At 49.1% G+C, this 13380-nt stretch overlaps 2 protein-coding genes across 33 annotated transcripts in view; one reads left to right on the top strand and one right to left on the bottom strand.

The window, feature by feature from the left end:
• The window catches only part of ATG16L2 (autophagy related 16 like 2), a 44133-nt gene that overhangs the window by 26090 nt on the left and 4663 nt on the right, over nt 1-13380 (top strand). For 9 of the 16 annotated variants that reach the window (XM_035264156.3, XM_078340308.1, XM_035264158.3 and 6 more), the window contains 7 exons: nt 237-307; nt 571-642; nt 757-877; nt 1225-1330; nt 2363-2512; nt 2728-2775; nt 2880-2981. In XM_035264156.3, coding sequence (XP_035120047.2) covers nt 237-307; nt 571-642; nt 757-877; nt 1225-1330; nt 2363-2512; nt 2728-2775; nt 2880-2981 — 670 coding nt within the window. Of the gene's footprint in view, nt 1-236; nt 308-570; nt 643-756; nt 878-1224; nt 1331-2362; nt 2513-2616; nt 2776-2879; nt 2982-3298; nt 3663-13380 lie in introns of those variants that run through there. The other 7 variants (XM_078340306.1, XM_078340305.1, XM_078340307.1 and 4 more) reach the window with 2 other exon arrangements.
• Nucleotides 10033-13380, bottom strand: part of FCHSD2 (FCH and double SH3 domains 2) — a 300132-nt gene continuing 296784 nt past the window's right edge. For all 17 annotated transcript variants that reach the window (XM_035264145.3, XM_078340290.1, XM_017977813.4 and 14 more), the window contains one exon: nt 10033-12117. In XM_035264145.3, coding sequence (XP_035120036.1) covers nt 12034-12117 — 84 coding nt within the window. In that variant the 3' untranslated portion in view covers nt 10033-12033. The remainder of the gene's footprint in view (nt 12118-13380) is intronic.

Genomic DNA, 13380 nt, shown 5'->3' with positions numbered 1-13380 from the left:
CTCCCTGGTCCTCTCTAGCCTGGTCTGTGAAATGACTAGCTGTCCCCTGGGACCCAATGCCAGCAGTTAGGGGAGGTGTAGTCTCCAGTCCAGGCTCCCAGACAGACACAGCGATTCTGTCTTCTAACCTGGGATGGGGAGGGGGCAGGGAGAGATCTTCCCACTCTCAGTCCCAATTCCTCCATTTTGTGAGGTTAGGACCTCATTTCAACTGTCTCTTCCTCTGGTCCCCCCAGGTCGCCTAGAGGCCAACCAGACCCTGGAGGGAGCTGGTGGCAGCATCACCAGTGTGGACTTTGACCCCTCGGTGAGGAACTTTGCCTCAGTGGCATGGGATTGCACCCCCTCTGATCTCCACACTGGGCAGGTCGGGGCTCTGGGCCCTAAGGGCACACCATGGATACTCTAGAATCAGCCCTTGGGCTCTTACACAGATGCTCCTCCCTGGGCCAGAGGCTCCTCTGCCTGCCTTGGTGACCTGGGCCATGGGACAGTCCCTAGCCTCATTCTCTGGCCTGAAGGATGTCGCCTCCAGCTTAGCACCTCTCACTTCCTCTCCCATTTCTCCAGGGCTACCAGGTTTTAGCAGCAACTTACAACCAGGCTGCCCAGCTCTGGAAGGTGGGGGAGGCACAGTCCAAGGTGAGGCCTGACTGGGGAGGCTGCCTTGGGGGTCAGGGGTCATACCTCAGCACTAGGGGACCTGTTATGGCGTTTTGGCCGCACTCTTGATATGTATCTGGGGCTGGAGTACAGGAAACACTGTCTGGACACAAGGATAAGGTGACAGCTGCCAAATTTAAGCTAACGAGACACCAGGCAGTGACTGGGAGCCGTGACCGGACAGTGAAGGAGTGGGACCTCGGCCGCGCCTACTGTGAGCCCCAGCCCCACCTCCCCTCCCCATCAGCCAGAAGCCCCAGGCCAGGGCACAAGGGACCTCACCTGCTCTCTGGGAGTGGCTCTGAGATTCATAGGCATTTGGGGATAAATCCTCTCAAGGCCCTTCTCTATCTCCCAGTGGTGTTTTCTGCCTGGTTTCTTGGTGACCTCAGGTTGTGGGTAGGAAAAAGATGTGGGTGAGCCCTGGGCTGGGAAGCAGAAGACCTGGGTTCTGGTTTTGGGAGGACACTGTATTCTGGGCCTCAGCTTCTCCATCTGTCCTGTGGGCTAGCTCCTGACAACCTTCCTCTGAGGCCCTGGGGTCTGTTGCTTGGTCTCCAGGCTCCAGGACCATCAATGTCCTTTCCTACTGTAATGACGTGGTGTGTGGGGACCATATCATCATTAGTGGCCACAATGACCAGAAGATCCGGTTCTGGGACAGCAGGTGACAGGTGCAGGCTGAGGGAGGACTGGGGGAGGCCTGGGGACACGGCTCTCAAGTTCTTGTTCCCTTCTCTGGTCATGGCAGGAATCTTGGTGGCACTATGGGCAGGCAAGGCTGTGGGGCTGGCACTGCCAGCTGGTGCCTCTTAGCTGGGCTCAGCTGCCCGAGGAGGCTTTGCCACTGTCTTCATGGCCCTTGGTCCAATGTTGGACTCTGCCTGGATCTTGCAACCAAGATGGAGATGCACCTTTTTCCATTTAGTTACTACTTTTACATCAAGAGGAAAAAAATTCTTTTACTTGTTTTTTAAACCAAAGACCCTAACTTTGGGCTTGAATTGTTTGTAAAAGCAAAGCTAGAGGCCGGGTGCAGTGGCTCATGCCTGTAATCCCAGCACTTTGGGAGGCTGAGGCTCGTGGAACACCTGAGGTCAGGAGCTTGAGAGCAGCCTGGCCAACATGGTGAAACCCTGTCTCTACTAAAAATAGTAGCCAGGCATGGTGGCAGATGCCTGTAATCCCAGCTACTTGTGAGGCTGAGGCAGGAGAATCGCTTGAACCCAGGAGGCAGAGGTTACAATATAGTAAGCCAAGATTGTGCCACTGCACTTCAGCTTGGGCAACAGAGCAAGGCTCTGTCTCAGGGAAAAAAAAAAGCAAAGCTAGAGCCAATGCTAGGCCTGCCTCAAGCCTTTACTCACCGATCTGCAGCTATTATTGTTTGCAACTCTTCTTTCTCTTGTATTTTTTTTAAAGACAGAATTCATTGCTCAGAAGAGATGGCGCTTATTTTAGTGACCCAAGGGTTTCAGGGGCTCCAGCTTTCAAAGTCTGTCTAAGTTCCTCGATGGAGGCAGCTGGCTGCAGTGGGGAGAAGGGAAATGAGTTACTGGCAGCCTTTGCCCCAGTGATCCAAGGCCCTGGGGTTTCTCTGGACATGGTTAGCTGGGAAGGCTGCTGCGCCTAGCCCCTTCCTGTCAGGAGTGGCCTGGCTAGGCTGTTCCTCATCTCTGTCTCTATCTTTGTTCTTCAGGGGACCACACTGCACTCAGGTTATCCCTGTGCAGGGCCGGGTCACCTCTTTGAGCCTCAGCCACGACCAGCTACACCTGCTCAGCTGTTCCCGAGACGACACACTCAAGGTCATTGACCTGCGTGTCAGCAACATCCGCCAGGTGTTCAGGTACCAGCCTTGTGCTTGCTGACTCTGTGGCCTTTGCTTGGACAGCTGAGCCTCTTCTCTAATAGGCCCTCTTGGGCCCCTCCCTGGCGGTCCATCTACACCAGGTCCTACTGAGGTACCAAATACTTTGAGAGAGAGGAAGCTCTGCAAGCTCCCTGCAGAGGGCAGAGACCACTGGTTACCTCTGTTCTGACCCCAGCCCTGTCTGTCCTCAGGGCTGATGGCTTCAAGTGTGGTTCTGACTGGACCAAAGCCGTGTTCAGGTATGTTTGGGAGAGCATACGCCTATGCCCAAGTGTGCCCTGCCGGACCCTGTGTGTGTCCTCCCCTCTGACCTTCTTTTCTTGCTCTGCTGTGGCCACTATAGCCCAGACAGAAGCTATGCACTGGCAGGCTCCTGCGATGGGGCCCTTTACATCTGGGATGTGGATACCGGGAAACTGGAGAGCAGACTTCAGGGACCCCACTGGTGAGCATGGCCTCCACCCAGCCACCTGCCTGGCCCCAGTCCTGCTAGGCTGATTCCAGGTTCTCACATACTCGGGACCCGGGAGTCCCCAGCCCTTGTCCTTCCACCTTCCAGCTGACCAGAGACTTTGCAGTTCACAAGGTACTTTCCGCATGCACTGGGTCTGTCCTCTCCACAGCCCTGTGAGCTCACTTTACAGATGAGGAAAAAGTCCCAAGAGAGGGCCTCAAACTGCTCAGGTCCAGCAGTAGGGGCATAGCCAGGTTGCAGGTGCAGTTCCTGAAGCCCCCCTGAAGCCTGCCCCTCCCTTTCCCCAGCACTGCTGTCAACGCCGTGGCCTGGTGCTACTCCGGGAGCCACGTGGTGAGCGTGGACCAGGGCAGGAAGATTGTGCTCTGGCACTAGGGCCACAACTTCCCTGCCTGAGCTGGAGCTCTTGCCTGAAGCCTGAAGCCTGAAGCCTAAAGCTTCCCTCGGCACACAGGGTTCCTGAGCCAGTGGGGCTGGGGTTGGGACTGGGGATGGCCTTGGGAATTTAACGGGGAAGAAGGCCGGGCAGGACCTAGGCTGTTTGCTTAAAAATGAAGTATGCGTTGGGGTATTACGGTAGTTTTTCTTTGTATTTTTATCTCTATCTCCTCACTTTTTCTCCCAAAGTAGAAAAAAAATTTTATAGCTAAACTGCGTCTGCCTGCCTCTTTGCAGCATTCATGGTACAAAGACCTTTAGGCTAGTGGACTCTGGAAGATCCAGGCTTGGCCCCCCACCTTCCTCTTTCCATATAGAGCTGGGGCAGCTAGCCCAGCCTCTCTCTGGTGAGACACGTGCTGCTCAAGTCTAACCACGGAAACAGCAGGAAGGAAGGCCCAGAGGCAGCAAAGAGCCATGGATGTGACTCTTGGTTCAGCCTGGTCCTGAAGCCAAAGCAACATGTTGGGCCCACCTGCTTCAGGGACTCAGGGCAAACCAACTTTCTTCACCAACCTAGGGCTGGCCACAGGCCTATGGAGACAGCATTGGTTAAATGGCAACACCTATACTCCGCTGACTCCCAGACCACTCACTACTGGCCCAGCTGCCTCCTGGCCATCATCTCCCATGCAAGTGACCTGTTCCTCTTGCACCCTATCCCTGGGACCTTGTGCTGCTGGATCTAGCACCCCTCCATCCCTCCTGCCACTGTGGGCCACCTTCTAGACCTGCAGCCTTCCCATCCAACCCTTTCCTTTACTATGGCCAGAGCAACTTTTTGTTGCTTTTGAGACCAAAAAAAAGCTTACTGCAGCCTCAAACTCCTGCAGCCCCAAACCCGTGGGTTTAAGCAGTCCTCCCACCTGATCCTCCCAAAGGGCTGGGCTTATAGGTGCACACCACCATGCTAGGCTCAAGAGTGACTTTCTAGTAGGGTGTTGTGATCACAAGTCCAATCCTTTGGAGTTCCCCTGCTGCCTTCAGAGACCACCCCCAACCCCAGCATGAAACTTGGAGCCCTTTGGATGTGACCTTGCTGGCTTCTCAGCTGCATCTTCATTTCCTTGCTATTCACTCATTCATTACTCATTTAGAGATGAGGTCTCACTGTGTTGCCCAGGCTGGTCTCACTCCTGTGCTTGTGATCCTCCTGCCTTAGCTTCCTGAGTAGCTGGGCCTACAGGTGCTTGCCACCATGCCTATTTCCTTGCTATTGTGAGTGCATCTCAGACATGCTTTTCTGTCTTCCCAGAATGTTCTCCTTCCCTCCCAGCCCCAAATTCAATTTTTTCTTTCAGGATCCCCCTTCCCTCGCCTGCCAGGCTGGATAGAGGCCACCTCTGTCCCTGAGCTCCTTTTGTATCTGCCTCCATTTTAAGACAAGAAACTCTTGGAAGAGGCCAGGATGGGAACAGATTCCCTGGGATCAGGCCTGGCACAGAGAACGCCTCAGGGAATGTTTATTAAGTGGTTAAATTCTCTTATTCAGGCTGGATGCAGTGGCTGTTGCCTGTAATTGCAGCACTTTGGTAGGCTGAGGAGGGTGAATTACCTGAAGTCAGGAGTTCGAGACCAGCCTGACCAACACAGTGAAACCCTGTCTCTACTAAAAATACAAAATTAGCTGGCCATGGTGGTGCATGCCTGTAATCTCAGCTAATTGGGAGGCTGAGGCAGGAGAATCGCTGAAACCTGGGAGGAGGAGGTTGCAGTGAGCTGAGAATGTGTCATTGCACTCCAGGCTAGACAAGACAGAAACTCCATAACAACAACAAAATTCTCTTATTCAAGGACTCGGCCAATCTAACAGCCTAAGAAGTCTTGGGTTCCAACATTCTTTGACACTAGGACTTGTACCCTGCCCCAGCCCTCATGTTCTGGCTCACAGCAGCCACCAGGGGTCACCAGCTGCCTAGTCTACTGTGGCCATTCCCATCTCCAGGGACACGCGGCTGGGAGACAGACTCCAGCAGCCACGGCAACTGAGCCCTTAGGAGGTGCTAGGCCCCACCCTGTACCCTTTCTGCAGTGTTATTTGTTTCTCTCAATCACATTGCCATGCAGATACCATGTTTCCCAGGTGAGAAAACAGCTCAGAGAGGCCACACAGCTGGACTGTGGCTACATTACACACACTCTTGGCAGGGCTGCCTGGCATGCCTCCTTCCTCTCCCCCAGGATGTGCCCCTTGCCTGCCACCTCGAGGGTTGAGGTGTGATGCTAGCCTGTATCTAACCTGACTCCCCTGCTGCATCTTCACCCTTTTCTGTTCTGGGTCCTGACCTGGATAGTTGGTGTCCTTTGAAGCGAGGGACATGCATGGACACAGGAATGAAGGAACTTGAATCCTGGGAGGCACTTACCAGCTGTGCCATTGTGTTTCTCCCCCATTTCACAGGGTTGTAGTGGAGACTGTGCTTAGAGAGCCCAGAGGAGGTACTCAGGAAATGGTCTGACTAATCTCTGGGACAGTGACCTCTCGGCTCCCCCAAAACCTTCCCTTCTACTTTATGGGCGCCAATCTTACCACACACACTGCTGCCGTGGGGTGGAGTTGCTTCTCTCAGGGAACACATGTTCACCTTAATTTGCTTGGAGGTCCCCCTCCCAGTAGGAGGGGGTGCTTCCTGGAAGAACAAGTCTGGAAGGCCAGACAGGTGAAGGAGTTCCCGGGAATGAGGTAGGCAGGAGGAAGAGGAGCTCACAAACTGAGCAGAGGAGTTCAGAGGGGCATGTCAGTAGGAACGCTGTTCCTCCCTCCAGCATCTTCAGTCCCATCCAGCAGAAGGGTGAAAATAGATGCTGACAACCCTCCAGGCTCTCAGCAGTCAGTGCCCAGGTTTTCAGGACTCTGGTGTTTTGGTTACCTACCTGAATTTGGGTGCCTAGCTCAAATCTGGAATGGCCTGCACTCATGGGTATAAAAACTGAGGCCCAGAGATAGGGCAACTCCCTGGGGACACAGAGCAGAGCTGGGATAAGAACCCAGGCCTCTGATTCCTGCTTTTCTAAAAGCTGGATTCAGGTTCTAAAGGGGCTGGCCGGACCTTCCGGAGGCCTAGTCCTAGGTTCTCCACTTCTGTCTTCCTGGGAGATCTTGTGCAGGTCACAGTGACTTCCAGGCTCTCCCACCTGTGAAACTTCCTGCTGCAAGCCTCCCTAAAGGTGACATGGCTTTTCTGCCCACCTATTCTGTAGGCATGAGGACCACGGCCTCTGCCTGCCCTGCCCAATCTCAGGCCTTAGTGAGCCTGAGATCCCAGCGAGGGAGAAATGACAGATGCCCCTATCTTGTGCTCCTGCTGCCCCTTGGTCATCTCTCAGTCCCTGACTTAAGTCTGCTGTTCCCGAGTCTCTCCCACCAGATACAAGCCCCTCAGTGACAAGGGACAGGGCTCGAGAGACCTGAACATGACCTGGGGCAGCAAATTTGCTGAACTGAATAGCGGTGGTCTCCAGAGACCTGACACCATCAGATGTGGACCCATTTGTGAGATTCAGACATACCCATGCTTGGATATAGGCCCTTCCACTGGAGGCACATCTACTAATCACAAATATTTTCAGTTTATCTGTACATTACCCTGTTCCATCCTCTTAGATCTTAGAAGTTTGTACTATCTGCTTGTTCCCACTTTACAGATGAGGAAAGCAGGGTCCAGAAGGTGAAGGGATGAGCCTAAGGTCGCAGCTAATCTGAGGTGGCAAGGGGACTAGAATATATCTTTTGGCTGTGCTTTCTCTGTCCCTCACTGGAGCAAGTGGTGAAGAGTGAGTTGTGTGTGCAGTGTAGAAGGGCTGTGAGCCCTGTCCCTGGGTTCTTTTCTGTTATGTTTCAACATAAAACAATCCAGGAAAAGGCGAGGCACAGTGGCTCATGCCTGTAATCCCAGCACTTTGGGAGGCTAAGGCAGGTAGATCACCTGAGGTCAGGAGTTTGAAACCAGGCTGGCTAAAATGGAGAAACCTGTTTCTACTAAAATTATTAAGAAAAAATGAGCCGAGTGTGATGGCGCATGCCTGTAATCCCAGCTACTTGGGAGGCTGAGGCAGGAGAATCGCTTAAACCCAGGAGGTGGAGGTTGCAGTGACCCAGGATTGCACCATTGCACTCCAGCCTGGGCAACAAGAGGAAAATTGCATCTCAAAAAAAAAAAAAAAAAAAAAAATACAATCACCATTCCAAGAAAATATTCCCAGACCAGAGCTCTCAGAAACAGACATGGCAAAAGTGTGTTTTTTGGCCTCTGGGACCAAGGGAAAATAGTCCAGGAACAAGATGCTCTTTGGCGTTCATTTGGTTCTTGGCAGATCAAGCAGTAACAAAGCAAACACGGGAAGAGTCTAGGAGGAAACTTAAAAATTGTAGAATTTGGGGATAAATTATAGTCCTCCCCCTTCTAACCTAAAAGTTCTGTAATTTAGTTATATTTCTGTCATGAAAAACAACTTCAAATGAACAAAATAAATTCGAAGATTCCGAGCAGCTGGATTTCTTCCTAAGGCCACTGAGAGAGGGCTGGGCAGTCATTGGCCACAAAACCAAAAGCTGCTGCTGTGCTCTTCAGGCAGTGAGTGGATTGCGAAGCCTGGGATGCAGTTGCAACCTAGAGGATAAGGGTTTGTTTTGTCCCAACTCCCAGTCGGAGAGTCCAGTGGCTTGTTTTCTTTTCAATTTCTTGCCATCCAAAGAAGTCTGTGTATTAAATATTGTGTATTCAAATATTGTGACCTTTTTTGTGTGATGTCTCTGTAGAAACTTAACTGATCCAGGACATGAGAGTCGGATAAGCCCTTGGAGATCACCTCATTCCATTCCTTTTTTTTGAGATGGAGTCTCGCTCTGTCACACAGGCTGGAATGCAGTGGCACAATCTTGACTCACTGCAACCTCTGCCTCCAGGGTTCAAGCAATTCTCCAGCCTCAGCCTCCTGAGTAGCTAGGATTACAGGCACCTGCCTCCATGCCCAGCTAATTTTTATATTTTTAGTATAGATGGGGTTTCACCATGTTGGCTAGGCTGGTCTCGAACTCCTGACCTCATGTGATCTGCCAGCCTTGGCCTGGGATTATAGGCATGAGCCACTGTGCCTAGCTATCATTCCATTCCTTTTAAAGTTGGAGATGTGGCAGCTCAGAGGGAAAGGTCTTCCATCAAGCAGGGTCAGGGCTAAGGTCAGTTGATGTCCTCCCACTGGGTCTCTGGCTTGTGGATGTAGCTAGGGTGATGGGTCAGAGAGGAAGGGGATCTAGGTGGTGTGCTGAGAACCTGTGGCCTGATTGTACCATCCATTAAGTCAGTTCCTGTGATGAAGGAGACCAAAATTTAGCTATGACGCTGGGGTGAGGCAGTTAGCTCAACTCTGCCCTTGGTCACAGATGGCACCTTCAGTACTGAAAGCAGCTTTCACTGGTAGGGAAGGCAGAAGATGGAAATGACATTTCATGTATCCTGACAGCCTTTCCCACAGTTTTGGTAGAGCACTTCACACACATTCTTTCCCTTGGGCCTTATGATAACCTTGTGCATTACTGTGGGCCTGGAAGACTATCAAGGACCCTAGTTCTGAAGGGAAGGACACTGAGAAGAAGCAGGAGAGGTGATGGTGAGAAGAGTTTGTGGTGACCAGCCTGTGCCACACACTTTCTATGGGCTTCCTGGAGCCAGGCTTTTTTTCAGGTTCCAGATGAGGACACAAGCTTAGTCCCCATGGCTGTCAGTTGGTGAAGCCAGGATTTAACCCAGACCTCCTGGCTCCCAAGTCTATCTCCTGTTGGGAGTGTAGATGGGTACAGTTCTTACAGGACCAATTTGGCAAAAGCTAACAAAATTAAATACACACATACCCTTTTTCTCAAATTCCACACTTAGGAATCTATCCAACATTTATACTGGAACATATTTTTACATAAACAAGCAATATGTATACTTGTAAGTCTTATACACAGGAAAATGTCTGGAAAAAGTGCTTACTCCATGTCCCCAGCTTCTGTGGGGCCCTTCCCCAAACAGGCTGTGTCCTGGTTCTCAGTGTGGCTGGCTGGAAGCCAGAGGGACTCAGCCTTTAACTAAGAATGCTCCATCCACGCCTAGGACAGATAAAATCTCCTTTCACATGATTCATTACTCCTTAGGTTGGAGGTTTAGGAAAGGGGAGAGGCATCCAAACTGCCCACTTCCTGGAAGTCAGTGGTCACATCCGGCATGGGGACTTCAGTGACCTTCCTCTCACTCCTCCAGCAACTGAATCAGAGCTCCCTGCTCAGCTGCCTCTATGCTATCTGCCCCTCCTTTCTAGCATGTGTCCCATAGTACTGTCCCTCACATATTTATTTTTCTTCTCATGGGAACAGCAAAGACCATAACCATCTCTATTGCCATCTCTAGTACTCAGGATATTACACCTAGCATATGGGTGGCTTCAGGGACTGTTTGTCTCATGGACGGATTAATTTAGTTTCTCCTCTCTATGTCTTTAATTGGTTTAAAGCAGGGCCCAGGAATGTCTTTATAAGAAGCATGGGCTTTTTGGAAAAGTCTATTTACCCAAATCTTTCTATATTAAAACTTAGAAAACATAATTCCATTTTTTTATTATTCAACATTTTATACATAATAAATACAAATTTTTTACAGCCACTGTAAAGAAAGCACATCTGCACAGAGGCTCCCTCTGAGCCTGTGCACTGTGGTGCTGGATTCCGTGTCCTGGATGGAGGGGTTATTTTTGAAAAAGGAGACATATTTTCACAACTTTGTTTTTTAAAATAAAATTAGCAGCTCTTCCAAAAAATATTTAAAATATAACAAAAGATTTCAAATAACCCTCTGAAGCTGTGGAAAACCCAAATTCAAGGACAATTTGGCTAGCTAAAGAGAGAATACAAGACTGGATGGTAAGAACTGCTCTATTTAGTAAGCATTTGAAGATTTTTAATATGTTAGCAAACTTTAAAATCTTAAAAACCACCCTTTTAATTTCTTTTTTAAACTTAAGAATAAGTTTGATAAACATAAAAGACCTCAAATAGATCAACAGGTTAAGAAATGTAAAAAAATAACAACAAAAAAACCCCAAATCATGGAGAAGATTCATCAATGGGTATTGTCACTGAAGTGATCAAAGAACTAAAAATTTCTTCAGCTATGACCTTACTTTTGGTCAAAAATCCCATGGGGACATTTGGCAAGCATTTCAAGTTTTTTAAGATTCTTAGGAGGGAAGGAGTTTTCAAAGCATAATACAACTTTTAGATTCAATTCTGCAAATTTGATTCCTTAATCAAGGGGGAAAAAAAAAAACCGCAACTGGCAAACATCCCTTAGTCCCCAGGTATCACGCTCCCTACCTTTCACAGGGGCAGACAGCGGAGAGCCAGCACCCAACTTGGGCATCTGCTGCTGCAGGCTTGCTGGCCTGCAGAGAAGGCCACTCCTGGCTTTCCCTGTGACACACAGAAGACACTTGTCTTTTCCTGGTCAATCCTTCAGTCCTTTCTCACAGGAAGCTGGTTTCCTCCACAGTCCCCCAGGTTCTTCCTTCCAAGGAAATGTGAGGGTAGTGGGACCTGGATGCTCCATTTTCCACATAGCAGTTGGTCTGGACCAGCCACAGCCTGTCTGTCTGGGCTGGTCTGCTGGCTTGGGAATAAAATAATGCCAGGGGCCTCCCCAGTAGAGAAGCTCAACAATGCAGGTATGTATCCTCAACTTATCTAGATATTCAAATTCTAAGGATGCTGGTAAGAAGACTATATGCTGTAAAAATTAAGATGAAAAATACCCAAATACAAAAGAACATTATATTGGCTAATTTCAGATCTGGAAACTCCATTTCTGCTTTAGCTGTAGCCTCCTTTCTATTAGTCTATGTGATGGACAAGATGTGGCTACTAGTTCCACCCCTTCATATTAGCTCTGCTAATTCTAAATGAATGGCATAGATATTAATATGAAGGACACTATTATTTTAAGTCTGTTACTTGTAGAAGAGATGTGCGTTAATGCAATTGGCGCTAAATTCAGGGCAGTCCAATTTTCCCAATAAGGTTTCACTTTCTCAGTCTGGGGACTAACCTTGGGGAGGAGCCAGCCTCTCCTGAAATCCCTCCTTCTGTTTCCTTATGTAGCCAACATGATCTGATTAATTCTCAATCAGATGAGCAAAAGCCACTTGAAGAAAGATGAAAATCTTTGCAACATTCTTGTGGCCACAGTAATATACTGTACGAGTGCACATGATCAGTAATTTTGGGACTGTGCCCTGGAATGAGGCCTGGTCTTGAGTTTCATATAAAAACGAACCACTGTTAGGCACGAGGGATGCTCCCCTCTCTTCTCCTGGGGTCCGCTAGGATTTGTGCTATGGTAGGAGAGATGACATAGAAAATGACAACAAAAAAAAAGGCACGAAATATTCAAAACATAGGAGGAGTCTACCAGGCCACCCAGTCACACATAATCCTCCTTGTTTTTGCTCTGTTCAAGAGTCATCATCATGCAAAGGTGCCTAAAAAACAAGACTGGCCAACCTCCAAGCCTGGCCTTGATTGTAGCAGTAATGGATGGGAAGCCCATCATCACACTAGTGTGATTTCCACATCTTCAATCTTCTCTGCTGGCCTTCGGTGATTCTGCGTAGGTGGAGGGGGAGCTGCCCGGACCTGAGCAGGAAACAATTATGTAGACTGTCAGTCACTTCCTGACTCAGTATCTGAAGCATTCCCAAAACCTAATCACTTACCTGTCTAAGGACATGGGCAGCCTAGGGATCTCAAAAATGCTGTAAGCACGTGCTTTACTCTTCACTACTTCCTACACTGAGAAGCAGCTGTTCTTAATGAAATGTCAAGCCCACAAATCAGCTGCTTGCCTAGGCTAAAAACCTCATGGGCACAAGAGTCCCATGACTAAGATTCTAGCACATCCTCCAAACCAAAGGTCTGGTTGGAAGGAAGGGAGAGCAACACTTAGATAAATGAAACATTTTAGCATGTCTTGGGAGAAGAGTTACAAAAGATAAGGCTAGAAAGTAGGCTGGGGTTAAGTTGTGAAGGGCCTTATTAAACCATGTTTAAAAATGTGTGCTTTAAGAAGAAAAAATAACTAAAAAAAAAAAAAATCTGTGCTTTATTCTGTATGCAAAAGAAGAGTTTTGGTGTATTTTAAGCAATATCAGATCTGTGAAAAGATGACTCAGGTAACAACTGGAGAAAAGATCAGAGGCAAGCAAGAGTTCAAGTAAGAAGGCAACTTAAGAGACTTTTGTAGTCCTCTGAATGAGAGTTGACAATAGCCCAAACTAGGGTACTGGCAGTAGGGGAAGTAGAAAAGTGGAAAGACTTGTGAGCTGTCTGTAAGGTATACCTGGTAGGATTTGGGGGTGACTGTGGGAGGCAGGGCCAGGAGGTATTAAGAATGATGCCAGAACACCAGCAGGATGGGGAGTTCCACCAAGATTGGCAATATGGGAATAGAAACATGTCTGGGAAGGAACATAACTCACTCTTGCTGAGTTTTGGGTTTCTGGGACATATAAACTAAGACATCCACAAATCTGAAGCTCAGAGAAGAGATCAGATTGGCAGTTATAAATCAGATTTGCTGATATATAAATGGTTATCTTAGCTGCGGAAGTAGATGAGGTCACTTGGCAAGAGTGCTTTGAATAACTTCAAGAGAAGCGGCCCAGGGACAGAACCATGAGAAGAATCAGCAGAGATCGGTGGAAGCCAGGCTGCGAACCACAGAAAGGTAGGACCAGAGAGGAAGAAAGCAAATGAGGCAAGTGTGGTGGAGATGCACATCAGCCCACTGCTCTCTGTTCCCACTCTTACCCACCAGTCTACGCTTACCCACCTCTTTCTGGGATGCCGCTCCAGCCTCCTAATTGCTCTCTATGTCCTTTCTGCCACCTCCATCCATCC

Source organism: Callithrix jacchus, chromosome 10, assembly GCF_049354715.1.
Source record: "Callithrix jacchus isolate 240 chromosome 10, calJac240_pri, whole genome shotgun sequence".
In the NCBI taxonomy this organism is placed as follows: Eukaryota; Metazoa; Chordata; class Mammalia; order Primates; family Cebidae; genus Callithrix; species Callithrix jacchus.
This window is presented reverse-complemented; position numbering and strand designations above follow the sequence as displayed.